This window comes from Elaeis guineensis, chromosome 3 (assembly GCF_000442705.2).
Source record: "Elaeis guineensis isolate ETL-2024a chromosome 3, EG11, whole genome shotgun sequence".
Lineage (NCBI taxonomy): Eukaryota > Viridiplantae > Streptophyta > Magnoliopsida > Arecales > Arecaceae > Elaeis > Elaeis guineensis.
The window spans coordinates 119,846,036-119,869,166 of record NC_025995.2 but is presented as its reverse complement, the minus strand read 5'-3'; the positions used below and the strand labels follow the sequence as shown (position 1 = coordinate 119,869,166).

Here is a 23,131-nt window from a genome sequence, read left to right as displayed (position 1 = left end):
CCTATCACTACCGGCTCAATAAAAATTTCAATCGCTCGAAAAACTCCATTGATAGGATACCTAAGATGGTGTTCGTATTCTGATCATCTTTAATAGATACAGTCAAATACTATCTAACAGTATGCGTCGAAAATCTACACAGTAAGAAAACTCCACGGTGATGGGGGTTCCATCCTGTGATAGCATAATAGACTCGTACAAGTTCTAGGTATATTATATTACAGTCCATCATGATCATCCAGATCCTTCCACCATTATAATATATATTGTTAACGTTCTGACTGATCCTCCCATCCTAATGGAAGATAACAGTGACAAGATTTGGATCTATTTTATTAAAAATTATTATGAGAAAAACTACATCAACATATAAACTGATGTTCACTAGGAGAAACTACTTAATATTTAAAATAACTTACATAATAAATGTATCTTATTATCATCTAATAGGTAAAGTTAGGTCCTATCCCATTTAAAAATTACATTAATTCTATAAGTAATTATAGTAATCAAATGATATGCAATAGGAGCCAAAAAAAATTGATAGTATTTTTTTAATTCTCCCCACACGGCTAAAAATGTATGGAGAGAATTAAAAAAAATACTGTTCAAAAGTTTTATCGAATCCTATGCATATCGTTTGATTACTATAATTTTCTATAGAATTAATTGTAATTTTCAAACTGTCGAAACTGAACAATCAATTGACCAATGTACATAATTCTACCATCCGTACCAAAATATATAAATATACGGATGCTGTAAAATATGTATATTAATTAAAAGATGGCTCTATGATTCTATGCAATATAAATTTTTAATATAAATAATATTTATTTATAAATAAATTATCAAAATAATTTTTTACTTAGGGCTTGTTTGGTTGGTTGGACCTAAAATTCTATAGGATTCGTAGCCCAACCACCATAAGTATTGGATTACAAACCAGCTAAGCCTATGTTTTCAAGCATTCAGGGCCACCTTTTGAGTGAACTGGCCTGAATCCCATAGGAGAAAAAAATGACCTGCTGAGGTTTATAAACATAAAAATATAATAAACATAAATTTATGTTTATAAATATAAATTTATAAACATAAAAAAATAAACATAAATTTATGTGTATAAATATAAAAATATAATAAACATAAATTTATATTTATAAACATAAATTTATAAACATAAAAATATAAAAATATAAATAAATATTATAAAAATAAATTTATAATTCATATAAAAATTAAATCATAAAAATAAAAAAAATATCTTACGCCTCTCTTTGGATGGGGGTGGGGCGGTGCATCGAGGACCACTGAGGACTGCCGGCAATGGTACATCGAGGAGGAGGAGGGGGCGGGCTGAGAGGAGGGAGGGGCACGGGGATCGAGGGGGGAGAGAGGGGAGGTTTCACGTCGGGAACCGCTGAGAGGATGAGGGAGGGGCGGTGGTACGTCGGAGAGGAGGAGGGGACGGGCCGAGAGGTGGAGGGAGGGTCGTCGGAGACCGAGAGGGAGAGGGAGGGGGGTTCTCGCACCAAGAGGAGGGAGGGCTGTCGGGGACCGACAGAGAGGGGGGTTCGTCTGCGTCGGAGATCGAGAGGGAGAAGGGGGTTCTAGCACCGAGAGGGAGCGGGGGGTGTCTACGCCAGGGATCGAAAGGAAGAGGCGAGGATCACGTGGGAGGGAATAGGGGACGGCAAATCAATTAGGTTTTTTTTTTCCCCTAAGTCACGGAGGGAGGAGGGGAGGGCGGGAGGAAGTTATGTAGGCGACTCATGGAGTCACCTTTCAGTAAGGTGAATTTATAAGTCGCTCTATAGAAGGGCGATTCATATAGTCGCTCTTCCATAAGGCGACTCTATGAATCTCCCTTTGGTAAGGTGGCTCTCTTTTACTGACTCACTTTTCCACATAGTGTAGAAAGTGGTGAGTTAGCATCTAAATGATAGGACGACTTTCTTTTGGACAGTATTTTAATAAATACTTTTCAATGAATATTATTTTAGTAATTTTTTTTAAAATAACCCTATTTCAGCAAAAAATCCATTTATTGGTCCGCAAAAAGGGTGAGATGGCTTATGTGGATCGTTTGATCTACTGGTCCACGGAATAAAAAAGAGACAAGTGGCACCTAGAAATTATGCCTTGGCTTCGTTTCACCTGGTGGCGGTGTGGTGCTTGGTTTGCGATCGAAAATGGAATAAAAAACTGAATGAATTAAAATGAAAATTGAATGGCTCTCAAAGTATTTGGTTTGTAATCAGAATTGAATAGTAATTTGAATCTTTAAAAGAGAGTTGGGATGGGATGTTAGGAGGATTTGACCATTTCTATTCTACTCTAAAATTGGAATCAAAATGAGATTTTTCCCAATCAAGCAGTTGGAGTAGGAGTCGACTTATATTTATACCGGAGGCATGAGATCATTGGAAAGGAGCTAGCACATTTTTCCTCCTCTCGTTGGCTGGATGGCTGACCGAAGTAATGCCGATGCCTCGATGAAACATAACTAGGCAACCTCAGAGATAAGATTGAATCTATGGGCCTTAGGCCCATGGCCTTTATGATGTATGCGTGTAATTTGGTTGGCAGTTGGCACCGAGTTTTTCATTCGGGCGAATGCAATGAATAATGGATTTTGAAATCCACATTCAACCAATGGATATCTTTGCATGCAACTGCAAATCTTATAGTTAATTGTGCTTTGAGTCATTTTAATTAATGGAAATATACTATTTCTATTATAAAATAGACCTTAAATTGCATCACATTTTATAGTAGGTTAACTAGATTGTAATGTGATTTTAATGGAGTTGAGTATTTTGCGTTATTATATGCTGTGACATTATTATCCTATATAATTTCTATTATAAAGTCAAGATTGTATAGAGTTTTTTTTTTAAAAAAATTATTGTCGAAAAAATAAATGATGTGGTATTTCATTAGTCTTTGAGATTTAGTTTGGTAATGTTTATTCTCAACATTGCTATGCTTATTTGAGAGATGCCATGTCACAGTCGAAGTATGCTGGCTTGTTTTTAGGCTGATGAACGCACTTATCTCAAAGTCTCAGTATAACTATTTAGACGAAATCAATGACTCTTTTTTTCTCTAGAGAAAGTCTTTGTGCATCACGTGTGCAGTGCAATAAATTTAACATGGAGCACACCATCCAATTATCTTAGAGCACGTAGCATACTTAAATGATGGGACATACATTTAATACCATCCAGCTTTTTCTTCCTCCAATTTTCAATGATAAAAATATATTTTTTTTTATTTAATAAAAAAATAATATTATTATTTTCTAATATCTTGTATGACATCTCATAAATATATATGACGTTCTAAACCATACATATGACTTCCTATATATTTATGACATTCTGAATAATATATATGACTTTCTAATATCTTTTATGACTTTCTATGAATATATGTGACATCTTGAACAATATATATGACATCCTATGAATATATATGATATCCTGAACAATATATATGGCTTTCTAACATCTTATATGACTTCTGGTAAGTATATATGACATTCCAACAATATATATGACTTTTGTTAATATATATGACATCCTGAACAACATATATAGCTTCCTAACGCCTTATATGACTTCTGTGAATATATATAACATTCCAAAAAATATATATGACTTCCTGTGAATATATATCACGTCCCAAATAATATATATATATATATATATATTACTTCTTGATGTCATATAAGACGTTAGGAAGTTATATATATATATGACATCTTGAATAATATGTACGACTTTCTAATGTCTTATATGATATTAGCAAATCATATATATTATTCGAGATGTCATATATATTTATAAAAAATTATAGAAACTATATTATTTAAAATTCATAAATATTCATAAGAAGTTATATATTATTCAGAATATCATATATACTCATAGGAAGTCATATAAGATGTTAGGAAGCCGTATATGTTATTCAGAATGTTATATATATTTAAAGATATCATATATATTATTCGAGATGTAATATATACTCACAGAAAGTTATATAAAACGTTAGAAAGTCATATATATTATTCTGGATATCATATATATTATCCAAAATATTATATATATTAATAGAAAGTCATATAAAGAATAAAAAAATTATATATATAGTTCAGGATGCCATGTATATTCACGAAAAATTATATAATATATTAAAAAATAATAATATTTTTTATTATATAAAAAATATTTTTTATTAAAAATTTTAAAAAATAAATAATATTAAATATTTATTTTATTTAAATATATTATATATTTTAATATTATTAGATGGTGTGCACCGCACAATTGGGCCGTGGCCAGATCTTTTTGACTAATTATTTATGAGAACGTTTAAAAAAAAATATCGAGGAATTTAAAGCCTTTGGCTTGTTAGTAAAATGAAGCGGCAACCGGGGTCTACGCAAAACCCTCGTGCGTCTTTAAAGCCTCGCTTTCTCCACCCGAGAGAGCGGGAACGACAACCAAAGAAAATAATAAAACTGGCTTCCAAAGCCGTCCGATCTCCCCGGTGCTCCATCTCTCCACGTCTTTTCCCCTTCCCCTACCTCCCCCACCCCCCCCCGGTCTCCCGATGACCACCGAGGGTTTCCTCCTCGGCTCGCCGGAGCTCGGCCCCCTTCGGCGTCTCCGCCGCCCCTCGGCGCCTCCATTCCCGTCCTCCGACTTAGATCTATGACCCGGCGTCCGGATCTCCCCCATTCCTTCTTCTACGGTGTACATATACGGCAGACAGGGTGAAGCCAGGCAGCAGCAGTCTTTATATCGGCCGCTAACATATGTACCTTTTTGGGTTCGCTTCTCGTTCCCCTCTCACACATAGATTTCGTCGCTTTCTGGGAAATGTGATGCTTCTTAGCTTATTTTATTTGATCCTCTCTATTTACTTTCACAAATATGATTAGGTTTGTTGTGGATGTATCTTTTTTCTGCTCGTCTTGTATGAATCTTGAGGTTCTTTCCTCCGTTTGATCCCCAAACGTACATTCTTTGGGTTTTTAGTTAAATATCTGGGGCTGCTTCTCTCTATATCTATGGAAGATGTTTGATCATGCTTGATGGTAGCGGTCGGATGTTTTTCACCTTGATATTTTTCTACCTGTACGAGATTTCCTTTTCTGGTTGGAGCTTTTGGTTGAGTTTCTTTTGTATGCGCGATAGGATTTTGGAATTGAACGAAAATTTAGTTGCGGAATATATTAGCAATATATAACTGTGTGATGGCACTTTCCATGATATGGACCTAAAAAATAAACTTCTTGTTTCTAATGCTTTATATGGATGGTTAAGTACTAATCTTCTATTCGTGTCTTTTTTTTTCCTAATTCGCGATCTTTAACATTTGGGTGAAACATAGTTGTTTCTTTATAACGCATATGGTTAAGTCCACTCTATGTTTGTTTTGGGATTTGAGAATCCAGTTATCAAGGTTGCCATCTGATCAGTCAGAGATCAATTCAAAGGTGTGTACAATGTATGTTGGGGAGCAGAGTATATCGTTCTCAAAAGGTTGGATTGGTAGTGCAAGTGAGAAGGAGTGACGGAAGAAGATACTGCCTTACTTTGTTTTTTTTTTTCCTTGTAATTTGAACCATGCTGATGGTTTGGAGAGGATGTCATCCTTGGGATTCTTCTTTCAGTGTTTTAATTCGTGCTCTAATGAATTAGTTTGGACCTAGTCCCTATCTTCATATGGTGTTGCAGTACTAGTTTCTAATACTATTGGAGTGGCTTCGTCCCATACCACTGAATTAAGATTCTGCACCAACTTATTGGGGTCACTAACAATGGATTTTGGGTTTGACAATTAGTTGTTCAGATTCCAGGTTTCAAGGGAATTGCTTTGTTTCCAATCTAAAAGAACCTGAAAGTAACTGGGACTAATTTTGACAGAATCATTTGAATCAAACTAGGGTCCAAAATTCAAGGCTGTTAGGACCTGACCTCTCCTTTTTTTCAATTTTTTTCTATACTTTATCTCTTAGCTAGGCAAGAAGGTTCTTAACTTTATAGTTGAGATAATGCTCTGCATTTTTTAATTTATTAATTTTTCTCTTTGTTGAGAACGAAAACTCGGACTAGTATGGGCATAGAACCTACTAATAGTCTGTATCCTGAGCTGTCAGCTCACTATATCACAAAATGCTAGCTGTTTCTCTCTCTGCTGTCCAGTCTGTGTGTTGAATGGTTTCGTTTGCAATTATTTGGGTGAAGTTTGGGGCCTACAATTTTCATGTCCGGTGCCTAATCATCCAACTTCAAGCATAAAGTTTGATTCATCCTACCAATGTTTTAAACGTTTTTTTATTATGCTAGAGAAAATAAGGTTATAATGACATCAGCTTCTTTTTTGCTTCCTTACTATAGTAAATAAGTTATAAATCTATGCTCATATTGGATTCATTTAGTACTGGAAGGGAAACAGGTCGTAAAGCACTTTGTGTTTTGATAATGTCAAAATAGATACAGAATGCTTACATCAACTTTGCTGAGGCCGGTCATGATTATATAAACATTGCTTGACCTTCATATTGCAACATTGTCATCTTTTGAGAATTAGTTGTTCAGATTCCAGGTTTCAAAGGAATTGCTTTGTTTCCAATCTGAAAAAACCTGAAAGTAACTGGGACTAATTTTGACAGAATCATTTGAATCAAACAAGGGTCCAAAATTCAAGTCTATTAGGACCTGACCTTTCCTTTTTTTTCAATTTTTTTCTATACTTTATCTCTTAGCTAGGCAAGAAGGTTCTTAACTTTATAGTTGAGATAATACTCCGCATTTTTTAATTTATTAATTTTTCTCTTTGTTGAGAATGAAAACTCGGACTAGTATGGGCATAGAACCTACTAATAGTCTGTATCCTAAGCTGTCAGCTCACTATATCACAAAATGCTAGCTGTTTCTCTCTCTGCTGTCCAGTCTGTGTATTGAATGGTTTCATTTGCAATTATTCGGGTGAAGTTTGGGGCCTACAATTTTCATGTCCGGTGCCTAATCATCCAACTTCAAGCATAAAGTTTGATTCATCCTACCAATTATTTAAACATTTTTTTTATTATGCTATAGAAAATAAGGTTTCAATGACATCAGCTTCTTTTTTGCTTCCTTACTATAGTAAATAAGTCATAAATCTATGCTCATATTGGATTCATTTAGTACCGGAAGGGAAACTGGTCGTAAAGCACTTTGTGTTTTGATAATGTCAAAATAGATACAAAATGCTTACATCAACTTCGCTGAGGCCGGTCATGATTATATCAACATTGCTTGACACTTCATATTGCAACATTGTCATCTTTAGTTTATCTAAGTTACATGATCATTGCTGGTTTTGACACTTTTGCCAGTTAGATCTGATGAAGCATCAGCTACAATAATAATCTGAAAGCGACATTAGACCTTTGCTAAAAATTTTGGATCCTTGACTCAACTTCTTGTGGCATAGAAGTTTTCTCCTGACTTTTTCAGCTTAATTTGCATCTGAATATGTATTCTTGATACTAGAAGCTTCTTGACATTGATCACAAGTCACTTTTTTTTTTTTTTTGATGTAAAGGGAGGGAAAACCACCCAAATTTAACAAGTCACTTTAGGATCCTAGATGGTATTGTTTTTTAGTGGATGCTTTTGATTTCACCATCTCTTACCCGAGCACAGTGCAAATATTATCATCTGATTCATCAGTAGTTCTTGCTGAAACCTTTGCGTTGCTTGGTTGCCCATCTGCTTAGATCTCCAAGTGACCATTTCTTGCTCCCCTTCCTCTTCCATCCTTTCATTGAGACTTGAAACCTGTATAATGTGCTGAAGGCTGCATTGTGCAATCTTTCTCCCGTCTAACCCTATTCCATATGTTGTTTAGGTTGTCTTTGATGCTCCAACATTGCTGTGTTGTGATGTATTGGATATGCTTTATGCATATAGTTGAATTACAAATTTTCCTTTTTCTAATAGTAGAACAAAGACCAAGTATTTAAATTTTGCTTCCAATTGTTTGTAAACAGGAAATATATCCACTATTTAAAATTCTTTTATATAACAAAAGCAATCAGGATTAGAGAGTTGTCATACTGCATCTTGAGCATTTGACAGTTAAAATGATATGGTCATTTAACCGTGGGCGGGCTTCTCAATATCAATATTGGCACTGGTGTTCTCCAAAACCTAATGTGATGGAGCTGCCTTCCTGATGATGTCACCTGTGTTCCTGGTGGGGCCAAAGATTCTGAATAGTGTTTCAGCAGAGAAGGCTTTAGCAGTTAAAGCAGGGATTTGAAGGGGGCCATGGTAGATGCATGGTGCTGCAGTAACCTAGAATTAAGTGAGAGAAAACACGGCCAGGAGGAGGAGAAGAGAAACAGCTGCACCTGTACCTGTAGAAGTAGAGCCTTGATAACCTAGATTGCAGTCTCTTTTTCACTTGCATTGATGAGCTTAATTCGTGGTCATGAAGTCTTCCTTTGCATGGTATCTAGGAGACTCAAACTTGTCTGCGATAGGTTTCTCTTTTACATTTAAAGCCTACATTTTCATTTTTGTTTTAAATTATAAAAAGGCTACCATAATTTTCCAAGCTATTGGAGACAATTTCCAACAACCTACAACAAAAGTTTATAAACATTCTGTTCATTCATTATTATTCCAGTCTTTAAATAAAATAGTATGAAGATCAACAATCACACCATTTCTCAATTCTGTCTTCGTGGTTTTGCTTTGCAATAATGTTCTCAAGTAGCTTTTGGACTTTTGACAAAGACTCATAGTACTAAGCTCCTTTAAAATATATTGGTTAAACTCAGCCTAATATATGCTGTTAATTCGAGAATAGATTTTTGAAATTACAGAAAGTTTGTAGTTCTACTGGGTCAGTTGCATACAATGATGTGTATCGGAGGGTTTTTTTCCCCCCCTTGATTAACTAAATCCAATTTCTCCATACATGTATAACTCCAAGATGTTTGAAATCCATTGCATTGTTGTGGTGATCTCTTTATGTTCATGAAGAATCGTGAACTTTCAGGGTTGGTCTAACAATAGGCATGAAGTGCCTAAAGATTTTTATTAGTAAGAATGCATTACAGAAGAAGGGGAAGGGAAGAGAAGAAGGAAAGAGTGTAAGCAAGGAGGGAGGAAAAATAAAAGAAAGTTAAAAAGCAGTCTTTGCTCTAATCTAATCTTCGTGAAGAAGCCTTCACAGCACTTGAATCTTTCTCCTTAACAAGTGATGTGAATGAAGCCAACTTCCTCTTAATATTCCTGTTCAGTTCTATAGTTGGGCTGCTGGAGTTCTAAAGACTCTTCTATTCCTTGCAGCCAACTTTGCCAACAACCTGCAGCAACTAACATTTCACATCCTCTCCTCCAGGCTTTCCTGATCATTTTAGATCTCCAAATGAACGTAGAGATCCTCAGCCTCCTTGGGTGTATGTTGTATCCTTAGGGACCTCCAGAAATGTTTCCAAATGCTCAAAACCACCTTGCCCAAAAACTTCAAACCCTTCCCATCCAACAAACATGCTCTGTTATTTAGTAGTTCTTAGTTAGTACAATCAGATTGCATGCATGAACTACAGTTTTAGTAGATTTATATACGATGGTGCTGTCATAGTGACTCCAGATTAATTCAAATCGGCTGACATGAGCTAATAATAAAGCACATGCAAACATTGTGTCTGCCATATGGTACAAAGGATTAGGTAGATGGAAGAGGAGGTTTTCAGTAAGGCAGCAAGGATGATGTAGAAAATGTGCCTAGAGCTGTTCTTATTCTTGCATCTCTATATGATATAAGGGGATAAGTAAATTGAAAAGATGAGAAATGTATTTGAGGAGTGAAGAAGGATCAGAAACGATGAGCATATTGGATAAAAATGGATTTCTGGGGTGGGTGTCTCCTGAAATATAAGAAAGACAGTTATGAGTATATAGGAGGATTTTTATTAGAGAAAATATGATTGGAAATGAATTGACTATGTATGTCAAAGAACAAAATTATAACTTGGTCAAGATTGGGGTTCATGTTGAGCTTAAAAGTATGTCCAGCAGATAGGGACTAAGAAACTGTTGATGAAAGTGATGAGAAATAGTGTCATGAAGTTTGCTATGGAACATAGTCTTCTCTAGGGACAAATGGATGGGAAGGATTCAGATGGTTCGAAAGTTTTCAGATTATCATTAAATAAATACCTGAAGCTGATGCTGAGCCTGTAGTTTTGCTAGCATTCATCATTGTTTTATGTTTTTATGTACCATATATATGATCCTACTCTATACTTTCTGACATTGATAGGTGGCATTTTATTAGGCCATTCATGTAGCCCTTGTATCTATGATGTTGTACACTGTCATTTCCTATCTTAGCTTTGATGTCAAATAGTGTTTTTGGTAGTCAGGTGCATTGTGACCCGGTGCTTGGCCGGTTGGCAGCTGGTAGGCATCCCTCTCCTCTTAGGGAGGTCCAGGGTTCAAACCCTGGTGGGGGCATCCACCACATCTCAAGAAAAAAGGTCAGGTGTGTCAAAAAACTCTGCACCTTGACATGCTAGATTGGTAATTGATCCAGCCCTCTTATCTATAGACATATCATATTCATCTGAATCTGGAAGATTATTATAGTATCTACAACTTCCATATTTGTGTGTCAGATATCTTTTTTTGAGGAAGTGTGTCAGACATCTTGATTACTCATCTGGATCAGTTTCCACTTCTGGACTGGTAAGCTTCTGGTTTCTCTCAACCATAGAGCTCTTATATGGCTGTTGTCTGCTGAGCTAAAGCAGGACATGCATCATGGAAAATCTCTTAGATATTCTGGCTGGCATTATGCTTTGAAAAAAAAAAGTCATTTTAGCTCTTTGTTTGGGCGTAAAAGTATTTGAAATATTTTGGTGTTATCTTCTGCTACCCTGTTAACACATTAGTACCGTCTGTCATTTAAGATTGTCTGCCTGCCATATCTCAGGAACCATCGCATCATGGAGAATATGGAGAATGTTTTGGCTGGAATCATGCTTTGAAAACAGTTGTTTTAGCTCTTCGTTTGGGTGTATATTTTGGCATCATCTTCTGCGACCTTGTTAACACATTAAAGTGACTGTTGTTTAAGATTGTCTGCCTGCCATATCTCAGAAATTACTGTGAGCTTCATTTTCCGTTTTCCCTCTGTATTGCTTAGTTTTGCACAGCCATCATTCAACATCTTGTCCAAATACTTTAGACATATCACCAACAAGCAACTCAGTTATTGCTTCATGAACAAAGTAAATATTTTGTGATCTTGCAGTGTTGAATGCCCATTATTGTCTGAAGGCTCCAAGATATAATACTGATCTATTCAAAGTAACCATGAGATATGCTCGAAGAAAATTTAAGAAACAATAACAAAAGCTGAACAATCTGATAAGTTGGCCATAACGATGTCTTTATCACTCCCAGTCTCCCAACAGGCTTTCAAAGTGTAAGGTATCTTTATAATGTTGTGAAGTAACCTGATCTGATACTCATTAGCAAAATGGTGTGAAGCACTGATTTTTCTTTACCAGGAAAAGTATATTTTCTGAAATGTGTATTGAAAATTCAAAAGACAATGCGTTGGATGTGTGGAATTATCTGATGCTACCTTGGTTATTACAACTAAGTGCATGACATTGTTCACAAAAGAACCAAAAGCTCTGCTTTATTTTTAAGTTATGGATGAGGTTTGTTTTTGATTGTTTATCCAGCGTCTTGTTTTGATTATCTACAAAGATATTATGGCAACTTCTGTATTTCCTGTCCTCATAACACTTCAATTTGGAGTAGCTGGCAATGCTGATTAGCTGAATATAGGTTTGGAATTAATTTGGCTGCATTATTGTGGCACCTACCTGGTGTTCCCTTTCAAGTAGATTGTCAAGGCTTCGAACAAATATCATGATGTAATGATATGATATGCACTACTGTAGAGGTTTAGCTGCATTTTAGGATCTTTGTAATCTACTATCCTTAGAAGCAGCTTACGGGCATTTGATGATTACATTTGAGAACAACAAAGACCTCTCCTTTTGCCCGTGCAACAACAAAAAGCTTAACCTTACCCTCCATCTTCTCTTCTTTTGGTGGTATGCGTTCCCCCCCGCTCCTTTTGTACTTATTTCATTGGTGTAATGAAGTAGGATAGGTTTTCCATCATTTCTCGAAAAAAAAGAAGAGAAAACTGTAAATGGAAACAACACAAAAAACAGAGCACAGCTGTGGCTGCATGAGGGAGCTGTGCTTCCAAAGTCCGTTAAGGTTTTGTAGAATCAATTGCTTATGATCTACTCTAAACTTTCTATCCAATAATTGAAAAGTTGAAAATGGAAAACAAATCTATACTCCAAGCTTTCTACATTGCATGTCCTCATCATACCAAAACGAAAATAGAGATGTTATTTTTCAAGCATAAGAAATCCTTGAGAAATTGTTTCCTCCTGTGCACCACGTCATCATCTTGGCTCCTTCTAGTGGATCTCATTCATCATATCCTCATCTGAATGATTGGCCAATAGAAATGAGTCAGGTTGCTTAGCGTCGTGTACGGCTATGTTAGTGCACATGGGGCAGGATATGGTTGCTTAAAACATAAAGATGCTGCTCTGAGTGGTCAAAATGGAGGAACTGTTGGCTGGACTAGATGCAGTGGATCAGTCCAATCATCACTCGCGACCATAATTTAAACAATTCATTAGATCAAAGATCAAAAGAGGTGAGAATTTATCCCCTTATCCACCTTCACGTGCCCCGGTGGTTGGACTGGTCCCCCTGGTCCATCTAATAATTTTCGTCAAGGTGTGTGTTTGTCCGAATGCGGCCCATGGGTGAGATGACGCGGCCGTGGTCTACCTCGGTCCCGCCCCATTTGGAGCACCGACGACACAGCGTCCGTCGCAATCCAACGCAAGCCCCCGATCGATGTACGACAAAAACGTCGTCCTTGGTGGCCCTTGAGAAGCCAAACGGACGACCTAAGACATGTGAGGCACGAGTCCTGTCATCAGCCTCCCATTTTCTTTTCTTCTGTTTGAGAAGACCGTGCAGGTAGGAAAAACAGTGCGGTGGAACCACAATGTTTTCGAGGAAAGATATTAGATCAAATATAGTAGTTAAAAGACTTGGGAATCCCCTTTCTTCCTTCTTGGATTAACTCTTAATCCGAAAGAACGGAAAGCTATAGCTATTGACATAGCGAACACAAAAAAGAAAGCCATCTATTAGTTTAAAATCTAATACAATGGATTGCGACGGTAACGGGAAAATGCCAGAGGGTACCTGGGAGTTGGAACGTAGAGGACGGGAGGGAAGAAAAACAGAACAAGTAAATACGTGAGTGGCTGCATGCAGAACAATGGCGTGCAAATGTCTCTGATCACCTTGGGAGAGGCGGCGAAAGAGAGAGGAACAAGAAGGGAGGTAGTTTGGGTTCGCCAATAACACCGTTCTCTTTGGTCGCCCATCATCATCCAGCTCCTCTCCAATGTGGCCTTCAATGTCCCATGCTGAACCCCCTCTCCTTTCCATCTCCAACTCTGATCCTTCTGCCATTTCTATCTCTCCATCAATCTATGAAGCAGAAGTTCAGGTAAAGCTGTTTTCTGGGATTTGAAGAAGTAAAGAAAAAAAAAAGAGAGTTGAAAAAGTATCAAACGGACGAAAAAAAAGTATTAAAATTTTAGTGGTTGAAGGATGGGAAATCCCTTCTTGTCTGCTTTTATATCAATTGTCATTTTGTCCGTGCATGGCAAACTTATCTGTTTGGAATCTCCACAATTCTCTATCCTTTCTCCATCTTTTGTGTCCTACGAAGCATCTGTTTGATGGACTCATCTTGAGAATATTAGATCTGGAAGAGATGGAAGGAGGGGAAAAAGGTTGCCCTATAAATTCTTCATCGAAAGCTGCAAAAAAACAGGTCCAATGGCGAACCAGTTACGTCAGCATAGGCACACCCCCTTTCCCACCCAACCCTACACATACACGCAAAAGGCAAAACAAAAGGACACTTGGACTCATCCACAGTGTTCAACTTTGGCTGCATTTCCTCAAACCGTAGCACGTAACAGTCAGTGATAATCATAAACTAAATATTGAAGAGTGATCTCCCTCCCTCCCTCTCTCTCCCTCCCTCTCTAAGAAAATAAGAAAAAGATCCCTATCACTTCCAATAGTCTCATCAGCAGGATGGTGAAGCACCTTGTTCTTGCTAGAAAAGTTCATCCCACCTACTGTGCATTTTATAAAATTCAACCCAAAAAAAAAAAAAAAGGATGCTTGCAACCAGCAAAAGTTTCATCGGTTTCTGCTTCCCGCATACATGATGTGGTTCAATTAATAAAGGGAACAGAAAACTTTTCCTATCTTTTTAAAGTTCAGATTCTAAGCCGTCGTATAGTTTGAATTTTTCATCAACGTCTCCTTTGCCTATCTGAGATACACCAATATATATGCAATTTCCGGCAATTACAATAGTTCCAACAATTCATGGTGGAGCATCAAGCATGTGTACAGCGCCTATGATAGACTTGCACTGCACCAATGGTTGATATAAGTTCGACGTACATCACTCTATGTGGTACCTCGCTACACTTCCCTTTCAAGTACGTTGTTAGTGTTTGTGACCAGAGTCACCAGACGGTAATGTAACAATACGATATACAATGTTGCCAGACACAAGAATCTCAAGCACAATTTGGGAGCTACATAAACTACAAACCACAGGTCAAAAGCTTGAAGAGTTTTGATGATTATTGAGAACAAGAAAACATATGCAGGGCCCATGCCTGCTCTGCGGAAAATGCTATTACAAACATATTGCAAGAAAAATTTGAACATATAGCTACTACAATGGAGCACAACCATGGCTGCTCGCAAGTCTCTACTCAAAAACATTGCCGAGCTTTTATTTGAGTAACAACTTATGACCTAGTATGAAATGGTGTATAGTGGCGGAGTGATTTAATTACCCCTTCAATGGAAGCACAAGCTGCAGCTAGCGCGACAACAAAGCAGAGGAAGCTTATGCTCTGCAAGACTATCCACTTGGGTGTGAACCTTGCGATGTTCTTTTGTGAAATGTACATCGTGATAGGAAAATATACTGTAAGAGGCCAGAATCCAGCAGCTCCCAGGAATGAAAGCACATCATTGAAGAAAGGCATCATGCTTGCTAGAAGGGTGCTTATCACGACAAAAACTGTTCTCCAAATCAGTCGAAACATATTGACACTGCATCCAAAATGTCCATTACTTGTCACACGATGCTCGTAAGTCAACATTTTGTTGTTCGGGCACCTTTCGGCAATCCATTTCTCAACTGCAGCAAATATTGGCTGGCTGAATACCTAATAAGATTGAGAATTAAGAAATTAAGACGCTTGTTGTTTTCTTTGGGATTATATATATTTGAGATAGGAAAGAAGCTTTCAGGATCGATCGTTGTGGCTTATCCAATATGATATTACCTGATATGCACCAACTAAATGCACTACGATGCAAACATTGGCAACGTCAATAAGCCAGTAGGGCTCGAAAATCCAAACCCAGTGAGTAAGTTCCCCGGAGCACGGTTTCCAAATGCAGCATATCCAAGGCAGCCACACAGTAGTAGAAAACTGTCGTTGTGGAGACGCCCATGAAGAAGCCTTTTTCATCACCTTGACCTCTGCCGGAGGGCTTCTCAGAGTATCCTAAAAGATCATGGGAGATTGATGACTGGAGAATGGCTATCTGAAACATGAATAGAAGAACGCGAAGTCAAAAAAAGGATTTTGCAAAGGCTAGCAGTTGTTTTACCTGGATTTCTATTAGAATCACGGAATATGAATAGGCAAATGCGATATCTCCAAGTGCCTGGCATGCCTTCCAAACCTTCTGCGATGAATCAACATCTACCCCAACCTCTGTTCCTGTTATGGATGTCTTTGCGGTATTACCTGTCGAAACAGCAGACTTGATTCGAGTTCTTTTATCAAATAATTGATAGTTGAAAAGTTTGCCCTTCATCTTGTTCAGATAAAGAATAGTATACCTGAGATTATACTGGCTGTTGAGAGACCAACAGCTATGAAGGAGTAAGCCAGAGACATGACTGCAGCAACTATGGATAACCACCATAACTTATGAAAGTTGGGCAGTTGGGAGAGGAAAATTTGGACAATCCCAAATACAACCGTGTAGAGACTGTCTGAAACACTGCAATCAGCTTCGTGGCCCTTCGCATGAAAACAATTGGACTTGTGCACCGCCCTTTCCGATAAATCAAAAAACAGAGGTGTTAGAAGTGTAATAATGCTAATGCTCCTAGGAAATGGATCAGCAAAGTATATCAGGCTAATAACTTGTGACTTGGTCTCTAGCCTGGAGATTTTGGCCTTTCATAGAATTTATTTCATCTTGCAAGGATGCAAAACCTTGTTGGATGCATGCTCCTTAAAGAGGAATAAATGAGTTTAGACATGAGATGAGTCTATACCAAAAGAGAGAAATTTTTATATAACTGGCTTGGAAGAGTTTCGAACACATGATTTCCTAGAAACCGTAGTTCTCATACTAATTCCGTGGATCACAAGAACTCAAAAATGATTTTGGTTTGGAATATCGGAAAGTTATATATGGAATGCTGTGACGTTGGCAAAGGAGATGGCATGCGAACTTACGCCGCACTTATGGATGCAGTGATGGTGTAGCCGATGCCAACTCCAAATAAGTTGACATATTGACAGAGTCCGCAGAGCCAAACCTGTGTTCCACCTGCAAGCAAAGATATCAGTCTCTCTACACTTGTTTCAGGGTACCTGCGTTGCAACACCAAAAATGAGCTTGGAGAATCAAGCACCTAAGTTGGATTTCACCGCCTGCATGTAGGTGTAGTTTCTCTTCCCAGAGATGGGATCTGAAGTCCTGTAGCAATCTGCTAGGAGACAGGAGGTGTAGAAGGTGATGAAGGAGAAGAGCAACAGCGTTACAGGTCCAGCAATCCACCCAAGTTGAGCCGTGGCCCATGCCAACGATAGGACACCTGAGCCTATGACTGCTGTGATGATATGCGCACTTGCCGTCCAAACCGTTCCTAAAAATCAAGTCGGCAGGTCTTTCATTATATCACATACATCTATGTTATTATATCACCGAACACAGAGCATCTTCTACAGGCATTCATAGGCCGTGGTATAGGCATCGTGGTACTGTGTACAGATAAATTATAAGCTCATTTCACCTTCCCTGTTTTGATGTCAAAGAAAGAGTCCTCATTGGAAATTGCTGTACGTAAGAGAAATAAAAAAGTCCTAATAAGGAAGCTCGCCTAGCTCAGGAAAAGGCATACGGATTCACTAATGAGTGCATTTACGAGGCGAAAGATAACGGAACAGTGGAACAGCATTGGTACATGCACTGTGTAAGAAAATCACACATCATGTCTATTTTTTTTTTTTTTTTTTTTTCATACGTGTGATTTCTGTATTACTGATTTACTGTGTCCTGCCAATCGTCCATGTGTCTCCCGCTGACCAACAGAAGGTGGATGACGAACAATAAATGGACGATTTAATTCAAAGGATCCAACCAAAATAGAGGATAGAGAAGATCCAAACTCAATAAATGGTTGGTGATAGGACATGAGGTAAGCAAGCCAGGCTAATCATCAACCTGATTACCCCCCCACCTTCAATTGTGGATCCACTTAAACGGACGGTGGATAGTCACTGGATAAAATGAAACCATACACAAACATAAAATGAAACCGGACACAAACATGAAGCTAGAAGCCAAGATCCTGCTGAAAGACCAAACAAAATTAAGGTGGAGCGCCAGTGCCCGGTTTTCTCCCATTGCAAGTTGGCTCGAACAAGATTTTTACCACGGTAACAGGAGAAGAAGCTGTGACTGGGCGGTTTAAAAACAAGGATTTTTATCCGGATTCCGCTCGCTAAGGAGGTAGGAGAGGCGAAGATTGCGTCTCACCTCCGCCCCATCGGAGCACGGGGGACACCCGTCCCTCCCGCGCTCATCGTTATCCAATGGGCGACGGAAACGTCGGCTCGCGTGGTCGTGCGACGCCAAGCCAGCGACGTAAGATTCGCCGCACATGTCCATCATTAGTCGTATTTTTTTGCTTTTGAGAAGACCAAAGGCGCAGAAATAATGGATTTAAAGAGTCACAGATCTTCTCCCATAATAAAATAATAATAGACGAAACAATAAAAAAAGTGGTTGGTAGCTATGAATTCGAAGGAAGAAAGATCGAGTAGTTTTTCAATAGCGTGTACTGTAGAGCTTGGCAGTCTGGAACGGGAAAGGATAACAAAGTGGCGGAGGGGAGAGAGGGAAGAAAATAATTGAACAAAAAAATGGGAAATTCCTTCTTGGGTTCTATGATTGATGGCGCGTTGATGACTAGGCGGTGGCACTCCAAAAGTATAAGAAAACAGAGGAGGAAGGGAATTGGGATGGGCTCGCCAACATTACCACTTCTCTTTGGCCGGCCATCATCGTCAAGTTCCTCCCGGTTGAGTCCTCCGACGTCCCGTGCTGAACTCCGTTTCTCTCCCATCTCCAACTCTTTTATCATCTCTCCCTCTCCCATCCTTTCTTTCTCTCCCTTTCTCTGTAACCGTGTTGCTCTGAGCGAAGACGGCCACACCTGATGCAAATATATACACACACTCCTAAGAAGCGCCGCAGCACAGAGAGAAGGCATCCATCACTATTTTAATATTGAGGATAAAAAAATAATAAATAAATAAAGTTGGAAGGATATGACTTTTTTTTCCACTTTTATACGGTCTAATTGAGAGTCCGAGTCAAACAGTGAAGCTAAAAGGGTTTTAAAGATGCCATAATACTTGCTTATGTCCCTTTGGATACGGCAATACAAAGGATATTACGTTTTTGGAAACTTAACGACGGAACCTTATGTGGATAGGACTATAACAAACATCCCTATCGACCAACATTTTAGCCGGGGGTTGATTTATTGATTACAAATTACCGTTTTTTTTTTTTTTCATTTCTGATCCCTCTAAAAACATATACATCTAGTATGATAATGGATGAGGAAAGGATGGGCATTAAAAAGCTAGCCTACAGTTCACATCATTATACATGGGTCAAAAAAATAGATTGCATTCTAAAATTATATATATTTTTTTAGCTTTCATGTCTGATTTTATAATACATATATACATATATATATGCATGCGTGCATATATATACACACACATATGTATACACATGTATATACATATGTATATATATATACATATATATATATATATAATATATGTATGTATGTATAAATATATGTATATATGTATGTATGTATAAATACATGTATATATGCATATATATCATTATAAGAAAATAGGGATTTAGCAATCGAAAAATCGATCGCTGAATAGGCAAAACCGGTCGCTAATATTTTTTGTGACCAATTAAAGTTGGTTACAAAAATCCTGATCGCAAATATATTGCAATCGATTTTTTCGGATACAACATTTTGTGACAGATTTAATGATCAAAAAATAAAAAAATAATTAAAATTTTGCAACATCGATCTCAAAAGGAATCGTAACTTAATCTTTATAATATTTTAATTCTCAAAATCGATTGTAAAATCGATCACTAAATTTATTAAAATATATCAACTTAAAATCGATCTCAAAATCGATCGTTAATTTTATTAAAATATTTTTTATTAATAAAATCTATCGTAAAATCAGTCACTAATTATTTTTAAATTTTTTAATTAAATTATCGATCATAAAATTGATCGCTAAACTTTATTAAAAATTATTAAATTAAAATCAGCTAGAAAATCGATCACAAAATTGATTGCTAATTTTTTAAAAATATTTTTTTATTAACAAAATTGATCGTAAAATCGATCGCTAATTATTTTTAAATTTTTAATTAAAAATCGATTACTAAAGTTTATTAAAAATTATTAAATTAAAATCAACAGGAATATCGATTGTAATATTGATCGCTCATTTTATTAAAATATTTTTTATTAAAAAATTGATCATAAAATTGATTGCTAATTATTTTTATTTTTTTAATTAAAATATCGATCATAAAATCGATCACTAAAGTTGAATCAATAAAAAATAAATAAATCTAAAGTTATTAATTTTTTTGTTACAATATTTATAAATTTATTGAAAGATAACAGAGCCAAACAACGTCATCAAGCATCCATCATATAAAATCAAGCAACATATCTTAAATAACAAGTCCAATATGAAAAAGATCAAAATATACTCAAATTCCATCGTGATGAATGTAAAATACAAGAGCAACATTCACACAGCCTACAAATGCTAAAGATAAATAAAATAGATTTGAAACAGAAAGCAACAAAAGCATAATAGACCAAAGTGTGGATCATCCTCATGGAAAATAAGAAGATAATTATAAGAATATAGCAATTAAAACCCATCAGCACCCATCAGTTTTAAGACATCGTATGGAAAGGAAAAAAGAGACCATAGCAATCAGTGGAGTCAGTTCTATCAATATCCATTTAGTTTGGATCATCATCAGAAAAAATAAAAAGGCAATCATAAGAATATAGCAATCAAAATTCATCGGCACCTATCAGCTTTTAGACATCAAATGAGAGTAAGAAAAAGAACCCATAGCAATCTTTGGAGCCATTCCCTTCAATGTCCATTAATTAAGTTTAAATCATCATTAGAAAAAATAAGAAGCTAATCATAAGAATATAGCAAGCAAAATCCATCAATATCCATCAGTTTTAAGGCATCATATGGAAATAAGAAAAAAAGCCCATAGCATACCTCATACCAAATATATCACTCGTTTAGCATATCTCGTGCCAAATATATCATAATCATGGACTGCCTTCAAATTTATTAGGCAACTCAGCCGACATATCTTTTAAAGTATTACCTGTAGCAAACAGAGTGGTATAAACATAATATATAGAGCCAGTAAGGTAATAAGAGAGTGCCATTTTTGCTTTCGATTATAAAGAACTCTACTACTGTAAGCTAAAAGCAAATCCCAACAGTACCCATCAGCTTTAATATATCATATAGAAATAAAAAAGAGACCATAGTAATCCATGAAGCCACTCCTTTCAATATCTATTAATTAAGTTTGGATTATCATTAGAGAAAATAAGAAGGCAAACATAAGAATGTAGCAAGCAAAATCCATCGATACCCATTGGCTTTAAGACATTACATGAGAATAAAAAAAAGAGTCCACAGCAATCTTTGGAGCCATTATGTGTAACCCCATATCCATCACATCTACATGAATCCTCCTTATTTACCTTTGGAAGAGAAGACACAACTTTCCATAGTTCATCCCCAGTCAACCTAAGGGGAGGTTGATCTTTTTCAATTTGATTTTTATAGAATGCATCCCTATTTCTTCTGAATACATGATCCATAGGCAAAAATTGATGATGACAATCAAATTAAAAATTTTTACCACCATGTTTCAAAGTGAATGTCTTTAATCGCTTCATACAATATGGACATACCAATTTTTCTGCTGTACTCTACCTGGACAACATATCATATGCAGGCAAGTCATTGATCGTCCACATTAATGCAATCTTCATCATAAAATTTTATTTTTTTTGAAATATCATATGTTAGGATACCTTCTTTCCATAATAATTTCAACTTATCTATCAAAGATTGTAAATACATATCTATCCTACTCTTTGGATTATGTGGACCAGGAATAATCAAAGTCAAGAACATATAAGGAGTAGTCATGCATAGTTCTGGAAGACGATTGTAAGGAGTAACAATTATTAGCCAGCAAGAATATGGTGCAGCTGATTGACTATATAAGGTAAAACCATCGGTACATAAGCCTAATCTGACATTTCATGGTTCACTTGCAAAATCAAGATACGTTTGATCAAAGTGTTTCGAAACTTCTCCATCTGATGGGTGACATAACACTCCTGACTCCCATCTATTTTCATAGTGCTATCTCATGTGTAGAGCAGAACTCGTAGAAGCATACAATCTCTTTAACCTAGGAATGTGAGATAAATAATGCATTCTTTTCATGGGATATCTTTATATTATTTGTTAACAATTCTCTGCATTTTATAATGAGTTGTACCACAAAATTTATATTCCTTATCTTCTTTATTTTCACCATAATATAACATACAACTATTTATGCAATAATCTATTTTTTGAGTAGTGAGGCTAAGTTTGGACACTAATTTCTTCGTTCTATAAAAAGCTTGGGAGATTACATTATTAAGAGGATGTATCTCTTTCATAAGTCCTATTATTTGATCAAAAGATTTTTGAAAAAGATTTTTGAAAATAATTTTCTTCTGATTTGACACTTAATAATCTAACAGCAACAAATAACTCAGAGTGATCATTACATCCCGATGACAATGGTTGTTGAACTACATGTAACATATCATAAACCTTTTAAACATCCATATTCGGAGGCTCCTCCATATTTTGTTCATAATGAAACCCAAACACTGGGCCAATAGCATCAAAAATTATGTCTCAATATCTATTGTGCTATTCATTATTACCTAATTGTGAATTATTAGAAGTACTTGAATGTATATCAAATATCCCACCCACACGAGGATCACTCTCTCCATGTGAAGTCCAATACCAATAATTAGATGCAAACCTTTTTTTATAAAGATCAACTTCCACTTTATCAGGACTTAAGTACTTTTGGTTTTTGCACTTGGAATAAAAACATCTAATTTTTTCATGACTCAAAAACTATGGTTGTTAGCAAGCAAAAAAAATAAATTCTTCCATCCCTCTTAAAAAATATCAATATATCCCTTTCGACCCGATAAAAGTCTAATATATATTCAACTATGATGATGACGGATATCCATATTCTATGACATAACAAAATGCAATCATATAATTACAACAATGTTAAATCATCTATAATCTATATAAATGTTAAAATCAATCTATATCATGTAATCAACATGCAATAACCCCAACTCAATTGAGATGAACATAGCTTAGATTTTAATTAATATAGTACTATATTTTTAGATTTAATATAATATAACATAAGAAGTT

The 23,131-nt window shown here is 36.4% G+C and overlaps 2 protein-coding genes across 5 annotated transcripts; one reads left to right on the top strand and one right to left on the bottom strand.

Moving 5' to 3' along the window:
* The first annotated feature begins 4,450 nt into the window (after window positions 1–4,450).
* Window positions 4,451–11,539, top strand: LOC105040522 (uncharacterized). 4 transcript variants are annotated; one of them, XR_002164263.3, is made up of 4 exons: window positions 4,451–4,836; window positions 10,439–10,557; window positions 10,691–10,760; window positions 11,008–11,539. XR_002164263.3 is itself a non-coding variant. In XM_019849249.3 (4 exons), exons 1-4 carry the CDS (start codon window positions 4,823–4,825, stop codon window positions 11,137–11,139), a joined length of 339 nt encoding a protein of 112 aa, XP_019704808.1. In that variant the 5' UTR covers window positions 4,456–4,822; the 3' UTR covers window positions 11,140–11,538. The 4 variants fall into 4 exon arrangements, 1 of the variants encoding a protein (XP_019704808.1); XM_019849249.3 differs by having other exon boundaries at window positions 4,456–4,836; window positions 10,435–10,557; window positions 11,008–11,538; XR_002164261.3 differs by having other exon boundaries at window positions 4,461–4,836; window positions 10,439–10,595; window positions 11,008–11,516.
* Window positions 11,540–14,779: 3,240 nt separating this feature from the next.
* Window positions 14,780–18,696, bottom strand: LOC105040523 (amino acid permease 3). The gene is given in 10 exon segments (XM_010917080.4): window positions 14,780–15,403; window positions 15,524–15,591; window positions 15,594–15,665; window positions 15,668–15,700; window positions 15,703–15,748; window positions 15,855–15,994; window positions 16,090–16,307; window positions 16,718–16,811; window positions 16,897–17,130; window positions 18,528–18,696. Coding segments are annotated over 10 exon segments (1,449 nt in total). The 5' UTR covers window positions 18,646–18,696; the 3' UTR covers window positions 14,780–14,977.
* Window positions 18,697–23,131: the final 4,435 nt, after the last annotated feature.